This window comes from Puma concolor, chromosome B1 (assembly GCF_028749965.1).
Source record: "Puma concolor isolate L17-30 chromosome B1, mPumCon1.1.hap2, whole genome shotgun sequence".
Taxonomy (NCBI): Eukaryota; Metazoa; Chordata; class Mammalia; order Carnivora; family Felidae; genus Puma; species Puma concolor.
The window spans coordinates 61,422,799-61,433,036 of NC_141670.1; the positions used below are offsets into that span (position 1 = coordinate 61,422,799).

Below are 10,238 nucleotides of genomic sequence, written 5' to 3' on the forward strand. Positions count from 1 at the left end.
TATTCCATAAACGTTGAAAGGCACTTTTCTGGCACATGTTCTGAAAAATAATCATAATATTTTTGGGAAAAAGAGCTGTACTATAAATGACATGAATAGGACACGATTCCAGATTATTAACTTTCACAGAGGATATTACTCTAAAAATTCTCATAGAAGACTATTTATTCTGAAATCTTTGTTTCTAAAAGCCTAGGTAGTCATTTCTGAATGCAACCAATACATTCAGAAACTATCATGTTTTAAAATGTATATATAAACAATTTCTATGATATAGGGATCACTGCCTACATCTATCCTTTAGTGATAGTGTGTGTTTTTGTGTGTTTATGTATGTGGAGAAAGAGGGAGAAAGAGAAAGAGAAGTTATGCAATTCTCTTTGGTAAACTGACATTTTTTTTACTGTGATTTTAAATCTAGTAGTTCTGTAAATTTCTATAATGGTACCTTTATTTTCTCAACTGGAAATAATGTCCAGCTGCTCTCACAAGCTGAGAATTGGCCCAGTTAAATTCTGTAGTCAGTAATAACACTTAGCACTGTGATTATTATACCTTATGATCCATACACAGTCATTAAATCTCAGTTTATATGATAATCTTGGTGTTAATGGGAAATACTTCAGTCAATTTAATTTTTCTCTGCCATATTGAGAAAGATACTAATACCAAGGTTTATTCTGATTATTCACAGTGACTAAAATTATAACTAATTTTGATAGAATAGATAGCTCCCCAACTGTGGCTCATTTTACCAAGGGAAAGAGGGCCTTTGGTTGAATTTATTATCTCATGGAAAAAGTAAGACCTAATATCTAACTTGAGACATGCTTGTCACTTATTCACCAATGTCATGATCCTTCTGTGGGGCATATCAAGGACCCATAATGCCAAACATAGTTTACATGGATGATGAGTGCATTTTCTTAAACAAAGGGACCCACTGTTTGTCATGTGGACTTTTGTTTGAAGAAACTATGAAATAATACAAATTAGTTTTTGAAAAACTCATCAAAAATATCTACATTATAAAACAACTTTGTTGCAATTCCACTTATACTACAATTGCTAAAACATTATCTTTAGTATTACCTTTAGTGTCTACCCAGTGTGGGAGCTGGCTGGCACTTGCTCAAGAGTCATTCGCATTCATCCCTTTCCAACTCTGTGTTTGCTAATCCTCCATATTGGCAGCTTAAAATTGGCATTTGTAGGGGTATATATACCTCAGAAATAAATTGTAAAATGCTGCAAATCAAGGTTCCTATGGAGATCCTATTGTTAATAGTCACCACCATAGCATACTGGGTCAACTTGCTTGTTTCTTTTTAGTTCAGTCTATTTTCTTAACCTATTTTGTTTTTGTTTTTGTTTTTTCCTATGTCTTTGTCCTTTCCTAGTTTTCCAAGTTTGTTTTGTTGTGTTTTGTTTTGTGTTTTCACCGGGTGTATTCTGTGCCAAGTCATTTACTTAGGGTTAGATACTAGTGACAGATTTCCTTACTTTTCATTTATCTGAGAATGTCTTGGTTTCCTCTTCATTCTTAAAGGTTATCTTTATCTAGTAAAGACAGAATTCTGGAATTATAATTATTTTATAACAGCACTTGAGAAATGTTATGTCGTCTTTTTCTGGTTGACATAGTTTCTGGTGAAATATCTGCTGCCATTTGAATTTTATTTTCCCCTCTCAGAAAGGTACTATTTCTTCCTCACCGCTTTCAAGAATTTTGTGTGTGTCATTTGTTTTCAGTTTAATTGTGATCAATCTTGAGGTGGATTTCATTGGAATTATCCTGTGTGAGTTAAATAAGCTCTCAAATCAAGTTAATAAGCTCTCAAATATAGGTTTATGTCTGTTGGTGAATTTAGGAAATTTTTATCCTTATTCTTTTCTTCTCCTTCTGTGACACCCATGATACAGATATTAGATCTTTTGAGATAGTCTCCTGGGCCACTAAGGCCTGTTTATTCTTTTTTTAAAACCTATTTTCTTTGTTATTTGGGTTGGTTCATTTCTTTTTTTATTTTTTTTTAATTTTTAAAAATTTATTTCTGAGAAACAGAGAGAGAGAGAGAGAGAGAGAGAGGGAACAGAGTGTGAGTGGAGGAGGGGCAGAGAGGGAGACACAGAACTGGGAGCGGCTCCAGGCTCTGAGCTGTCAGCACAGAGCCCCTTGTGGGGCTCAAACTCACGAACTGAGATCATGACTGGAGCCAAAGTCAAATGCTCAACCGACTGAGCCACTCAGGTACCCCTCAGAGGTGATGAATGTCATAGATACTCATGTGTCCATGTTCACGGCTAATACGTTAATTCACGAACAGAACATTGCAGAGTATTGGGGATAGGTTTAAATTATGTCTTAACTCACACATGTGATCATAGTGTATTGATTTTTGTTTCTTTTTTTATATGTGTGAAGATGTAGATAACTATATATCTTTCATTCATAATAAGAATATTGAAATATTGGTAATTCTATGACATATTATCATCTCTATAATCACATCTTCTCCTCATTTTCTTAGTTCTTATCATTTCAGTGGCAGCCCAGTTGGCTGGATCAATGGATGAAGGGAATCACTTGATTGCATCTGAGTTTATATTTCTGGGACTCACTCATTCATGGGAGATCCAGCTTCTCCTCCTGGTGTTCTCCTCTGTGCTCTATATGGCAAGCATAACCGGAAACATCCTCATTGTGTTTTATGCGACCATTGATCCTCACTTACATTCACCTAAGTACTTCTCACTGGCTCGTCTCTTTTTCATTGACTTAGGAGCCTGCTCTGCCAAGATGCTTCACCCAAGATGATTTATGACCTTTTCAGAAAGCGCAAAGCCATCTCCTTTGGAGGCTGCATTGTCCAAATCTTCAACCACGTCATTGGTGGTGTGGAGATGGTGCTTCTTGTCACTATGGCCTTTGACAGATATGTTGCCATTTGTAAGCCTCTCCACTACTTGACCATCATGAGCCCACGAATGTGCATTTTGTTTCTGGCTGCTGCCTGGGCTCTTGGTGTCAGTCACTCACTGTTCCAACTAGCATTTATTGCTATTTTACCCTTCTGTGGTCCAAATGTATTGGACAGCTTTTACTGTGACCTTCCTTGGCTCCTCAGACTGGCCTGTACAGATACCCACAGATTGCAGTTCATGGTCACTGTTAACAGTGGGTTTATCTGTGTTGGTTCCTTCTTCATACTCTTCATCTCCTACATCTTCATCCTTTTTACTCTTTGGAAACATTCCTTAGGTGGTTCATCCAAAGCCGTTTCCACCCTGTCAGCTCACACCACTGTGGTCCTTTTGTTCTTCGGTCGAACCGTGTTTGTCTCTACATAAAAATATGGAATGCTTCATGAGTTGGTGTGTCATCCTTGTGCAGGGGTCATGCTAATCTTGTCTGTATCATTCAAATTTTAGTATATGTACTGCCAAAACAAGCGCCGAGTTGGTTAATTTCTATTGTTCTTCTTAAAGTTTACAGATTTTTTTCCCTGCCTTCTTCATTTTGCTATTGAACCTGTCCGTTGAGATTTTTATTTGATTACAGTATTTTTTAGTTCTAAAATTGCTTCTTCTATCTTCAATTTCTTTCCTGAGACTTTCTGTTTTATATTTATTTCAAAATGATTATAATTGCACATTGAAGCATTTGATATGATAGCTGGTTTAAAATCCTTTTCTGATAATTCTGACTTCTGAGTTATTTCAAAATTGGGATCTATTGATCATTCTTTCTCATTCAAATAGAGACTTTCCTGGTTTATAGTTTGATGAGTGATTCTCTCGTTTTCTGGATATTTTGGGCATTATGGTTGAAAACTTGGGTCTTATTAAAATCTGTTTTAGCACTTCTCCTAGGATAGTGTTCCAGAGAGGGAAAAGAAGCACTGTTTTTTATTGACAGGTGGAGGTGAGAGTCCAGATGCTTCTTTCAATCTTCTTTGATACCACAGGGGGAGAGAGGACTAGATATCCACTGACATCATCTTGACTGAGAGGAAGAGGAATGCATCATTGCTGTTCTCCATGTGGCCTCCACTGTGATGATAGGGAGCAGGTAAGAGTCCTGAATCTCCTCAGAGCCTCCTCTGACACCCCAATGGGGAGAAGGGATGCTTTGTTGCTATTCAATGGTGGTAAAGACTAGGTTCTCCACATATTCTCCACTGGCACCAGAAGAGAGGAGCATATTACTTCCAAGTAGGGGTAAACATCCTGAATTCCCATTGCATTTAGCCTTCTCTGACACCACTCTACCAGAGAGTAGGTGGTTAGGAGTTTCTTATAATAGCCTGGTGAGGATGGAAGTCTAGTCTCCTCACTCAGTCTTTGCTGATGGGGGTAGGAGTAGCACTACAGTATTTTTCTTTGGTATTTGTCTGAAGTAGGATGGTCGCTGCCTGAAAGTTTTATAACTTGCTTGGCCATCACTTTCCTGGTCATTGAGCTAGAAAAAGTAGGTTTTTCATGGGTATTTTGGCTTATGACCATTGACATTTCCATGCTACTGACTTCATCATCAAGTCTGGGATACATAAGGCAAAAAAGGAAACTCAGGAAAGTCACTGCTGTGTCATTCCTTGGTTATCACAGTTTCTAACAGCCTGCCTCCTTCTCTCCACATTTTAGAATCTTCTTATATTTATTATATATATATATATATATATATATATATATATATATATATATATAGTTTCTAGGATTTTTAGCTCTACTAACTAGAGAAATAAGGAAAAGTATGTCTAGTTCATGTTGTCTAGAACCACTTTCATCTGACTTGCCAAACCCAGCGAATCTGCAGGCAAGTGTGTGTGCTTGTGTATATGCATGTGTATGTGAAAATGTTATTCAGATTTAAGTCTGATGTATTGACACAGAGAAGTGGGAAAGTGTCTGTGATACAATATCAAATATGGAATTTTCAAAATGGCTTGAGGTATGATAGCATTACTTGAAAAAATGCATTATATGCTAATTCATTTTTTAAGAATCACAATATTCAGAGGCACTTGGGTGGCTCAGTAGGTTAAGCATCGGACTCTTGATTTCAGCTCAGGTCATGCTCTCACAGTTCATGAGTTCAAGCCCCACATTGGGACAGTGCAGAGCCTGCTTGGGATTCTCTCTCTCTCTGTCTCTGTCTCTCTCTCTCTCTCTCTCTCTCCCCCTCTGCCTGTCTCCCACTTGCTCTTTTTTTTTTCTCTCTCTCTTTCAAAATAAATAAACTTAAAAAGAAGAATCACAACATCCATTTAGGTGTTTAGATTGTGTATTACAAAATATTATTAACTCATTGCTCTAAAATCTCTAAGCAATCTCATTATTTTAGAATTTTGCACTTACAAATTCACAATTTTGTGAAGGCCTTATCAACATTAATATGGCCTCTAGTTATGGTTCTTTTGCTATGGGAACACCTGTCCTAAAATTTTATAATGTAACAGAGAGTGATATCTTCACAACTATATTAGTCACTAGGTACAAGGAGGGACCAGAGTAGAGGAACTGAATCAGCTCTTGAATTAGCTCTTGATTCATATTGACTAAGTATTTGTTTGGACATTTATCTCCTATCAGAATGAGGCTGGGGAAGTTCCTTAAAATTTCCATCATTCAATTGCCTCATCTGAAAAATGAAGATAAAAGTATCCCCAAAGGATTTATAATTATATATAAATAAGGTAATATATATAAATTCCTTAAACAAGTTACTGGCACACAGGAAACATTCAGTAAATATCAGCTACTAATAAACATTAACTATTAATGTTATTATACTTAAATACAAGCCAGGTTGTTTTCATATAACCTACATTGACTAGTTTCATTCAAAATGGTACCCTTGTCAAATGAAGACATCATCAGAGAGTGTATTACTGAACACTTTGTGTTTGTTTGTTTGTTTGTTTGTTTGTTTTGGTATTTTACTTTCTTTATTCTATAGTGTAGTCTCAGTCACAGAATAGAAATATAAATGTAAATGGATTGCTTTATTTTTCTCATTTTATAGTAAAATGGTTACACTTATTGGGTGCTTATTAAACGCTAGAGGTTCTTCTAAGTGTTTTTTATGGTACTGTTATCTCAATTGCGCAGATTAGGAAACTGAGGCAAAAAAAAAAGTAGTGACAAAAAGTTACATAGCTGTTATGAAGTAGAATTAGTTTGCCACAGAGATCATATTTTTTAATGTTTATTTATACTTAGAGACAGACAGAGAGACAGAGACAGGGACAAAGTGTGAGCAGGGTAGGGGCAGAGAGAGAGGGAGATACAAATTTGAAGCAGGCTCCAGGCTCTGAACTGTCATCACAGAGCCCAATGCTGGGCTCAAACTCATGGACTCAGAGGTCATGATCTGAGCTGAACTCAGATGCCCAGCCAGCTGAGCCACCCAGGCGCCCCAAGATCATATTTTTGAGAAACACAATAAATATTTTGTATGTAATTTTAGTATAATCTGAAATCCTTTAAAAGTATAAATAAGGAAAAAATTAATAATTATATATGAATTTAAATCATCACTACATCATACTGCACAGTAAAACAATTCACATTGGAGTAAAATACAAAAAGTCTAAGAAATCAACACAAATGAAGATCATTACATATATTTAATCCATCAATGAAACAGAAATATAGCAAAAATTGTCAAAATTGAAAACCATTCTCAATATAATAAAAAAGGTAATTGTTAAAATTTTTAAATAAAACTATGAGTTTCAAGAAAACAAGTCATTTCTTATTTTTATATTTATCTATACAAATTTACCTATATATGTGTGTGTGTCCATATATACTATGTTCTTTAAAAATACTACAACAAAATTACTATTATTATTTATAATAATTTTGTTGTATTTTTAAAGATATCACCAGAATAATATATATATATATAATTTATTATGTATTATATATATTTTAACAACCTCAAAAAATAGTGTTCTCTTGTTTATTTCTAACTTGTGAATCTAGAGTGACCACAACAGTACCACTGTATTTCATTAAGATATGTATACCTTAAAAAAACAAATATATACAATTTTCAAATTATTTTTAATGTCTATTTATTTTTGAGAGAGGGAGAGACCAGAGCACAAGTCGGGAAAGGACAGAGAGAGAAGGAGACACAGAATATGAAACAATCTCCAGGCTCTGAGCTGTAAGCACAGAGCCTTATGTGGGGTTCGAACTCATGAACCATGAGATCATGACCTGAGCCAAAGTTGGATGCTTAACCAACTGAGCCACCCAGGCACCCCTGCAATTTTTTCTTATGTTTAGTATTTAAACTTCCCTAAACTTAATTTTTTCACCAATTTGCAGTGAAATGTGGAAATCTACACAGCAGTTTTTTTCTGGGCTCTTAAAATGTTTCACTTGTATAACTAGGTATTTAGAATTGAATAATTCAATAACCATGGCAATGGTAAAATAATTAAGTTGACAGGTTACCATAATTATTTTGTTATCAGAAAAATTATCACTTATTTCTTTATATCAGTTTGTTGTATATCTCATAGTTTCAGCATGAGCTGATGAACTGTTCTGTCATAGTCTGAAAATGATTTATAACATTTTTTGATTTAAATGACTTTCATCATAGTATTTCATGAAGTTTTATCAACCTATATCAGCAGTGCAAAATATTTATTTTGAAGTGTGCTAATTTAATTAAAATTCCTAGTTAAATTACCTTGTTTAAAAGTAAAAATGTTTTTATTCAGTTATTCTGAGATTATTTGAATTACATTTTTTGAGAAGGAAGAGATTCTTTAGAGCCTATATATTTTTTTCTGTTCTTACTTTATGTTGTGTATATAGTATCTATTTAATATTTTTGTTTCAAGAAATAACACTAAGCTGGGAAAACCATCAAAATATGGAAAAAAATCAGGTACAGAGCTATGAAAATCCAGTTCATAATGGCACCATCATAACAATACTGACATTAATATGGTAGTGATGGAGACAAAAAGAGCCAAGGGGATATTTAAAAGGTTGAAGGTTGAAACAAAAGATTTTTTTAAAATGATCCATATTTTTGGGTCGCCTGGGTGACTCAGTCAGTTAAGCATCTGACTCTCGGACTTGGCACAGGTCATGATCTTGCGGTTTCACGAGTTCTAGCCTGCATCAGGCTCTGCACTGGCAGCACAGAGGCTCCTTGGGATTCTGTGTCTCCCTCTCTCTGCCCCTCCCCAATCACACTGTCTCTGTCTCTCTCAAAATAAATAAACTTTAAAAAAATAAAAATAAAATTATGAATATTTTTAAGTGACCTAGTCCAACATCTTGGTTTTACAAATAGGAAACCTGGCACTGGGTATGGTTTATCATGGCCTTGGCTTAACAGTAAGCTTTATCCTTCAAATTATTTATCTCTGCTAGTCCAATTACTCATTTCTCTTTCACCTTGACAATGTCTATGCTGCACAACAAGAAGAGGTTGTATGGTACTGGGTTAAGAATAAATAAGTAAGCCCCAAACAGCCTACTTGGAAGAAAATAAGGTTTTTCCTATACCCTCTTCCACCTCTATGTATGCAAGAGCAGCAACAGGGAGGGAAGTCAGAAGTTTGATACAAGTCCAAGTGAGTGGTGATGCTGGCCCGCATAAGAGTGATACAATTATACGGAAAGAAGGGATGAACTTGAGATGTGGTCTTGAGGTAGAAGGGGAAAATTTGCCGACACAATTAGATGAAGGGGAATTAGGGAAGAGGAGGAATCAAAGATGATAGGCTTCTCACATCTGGCATGACCAATTGGTACCACTTTCTGAGACAAGAAGACTGTAAGTGGATTCATTTTGGAAAAGGGAAGAGCTCAATTTTAGTCATAATTTAAGAAGTATTTATAGTACTAAGAAGGAGAGATCACTTAAATAGTTGGATGATTTAGCCTAAAGCATAGAGAAGTGGTTTTATCTAGAGCATCTATTCAAGTGTCCCTAACCTAATACTGTATGATTCAAAGTCATGGCTTAAATATGATCAATTAAAAGAGAAAATGTAGATTGTTCTCCAAATGCCAAATATCAATACTATTAATGAAAATCACAGTAAGGATATTATCTTAATAATTATATTATTATTTTATATTAGTATTAATACTGAATATTAATTTACATGCTTATAAAATCATAGTATTAACACTATTGATTTTAATTATTATTAAATATTAATAATAAACCCTAATGTTTGATATAGCTTGATGGAAGGAAATTGAAGGCTTGAGGATAAACAGAAAATTCTTAATAGGATCTAGAGGTAAGATTTATATATGTCAACAACAAAAAACCTAAGGAGACAATAACCTTACAATTAACAATCTGTTTCTAAAAAAATATGAATAAACTATAGCGAAACAAAAATTGGGTCTAAGAAAGAAAAAACTCTAGACTTCAATAACTTCAGGTATACACATTTCATAGTAGAAAAATACTAAGAATTATATTTTATATTGGCTAAGGTATAATCCGTCTTTAAAAATGAAGAGTCATTATTGTATCTTATCTCATATTTCTTGATTGTTTCACCAGAAAAACAGAAATGTAATGAAAAACTGACATGTACAAAATGAGAGTGCAGAATTCAAACTACATCGCTGCCATCAAATACTTTGTTGACATATGAAGTCACCAATATTTGACTATTTTGATCCATAAATACTGGCAAAGTAATCAACAAAAAAGAAATATTATGAAGTGTTTGAAGACCACATTTATTTATTTTTTTTTATTTTTAAAATTTTTTTTTCAACGTTTATTTATTTTTGGGACAGAGAGAGACAGAGCATGAACGGGGGAGGGGCAGAGAGAGAGGGAGACACAGAATCGGAAACAGGCTCCAGGCTCTGAGCCATCAGCCCAGAGCCTGACGCGGGGCTCGAACTCACGGACCGCGAGATCGTGACCTGGCTGAAGTCGGACGCTTAACCGACTGCGCCACCCAGGCACCCCATTTAAAACCTCACTTTGTTTAAAAGTAATAAAGACAAAATCCCTACTTTCACCAAGCTTACATTCTAGGAACATAAATAAGCTTGACATAATAGATGTTGAAACAGGTTAGAGAGACAGAGGAAGATAAAGTTTTCTGAACTCCTCAGTATTTCTGCAAGAAATCCTAGCCTCCTGAAATGTGTATGATATATAGATAGATAGATAGATAGATGGTAGATAGATAATATTTGCTTTCATTTCCCCCAGAAATACTTCA

At 34.9% G+C, this 10,238-nt stretch overlaps 1 protein-coding gene and 1 non-coding gene across 2 annotated transcripts; one reads left to right on the forward strand and one right to left on the reverse strand.

Moving 5' to 3' along the window:
* The first annotated feature begins 2,569 nt into the window (after positions 1-2,569).
* On the forward strand, positions 2,570-3,351 carry LOC112858876 (olfactory receptor 4F3/4F16/4F29-like). Its single transcript, XM_025922229.2, is given in 2 exon segments — positions 2,570-2,797; positions 2,800-3,351. Coding segments are annotated over 2 exon segments (780 nt in total).
* LOC112859116 (U6 spliceosomal RNA) lies at positions 3,350-3,456 on the reverse strand. The gene has a single exon (XR_003223435.1). It is a non-coding gene; the product is annotated as a U6 spliceosomal RNA (small nuclear RNA).
* Positions 3,457-10,238: the final 6,782 nt, after the last annotated feature.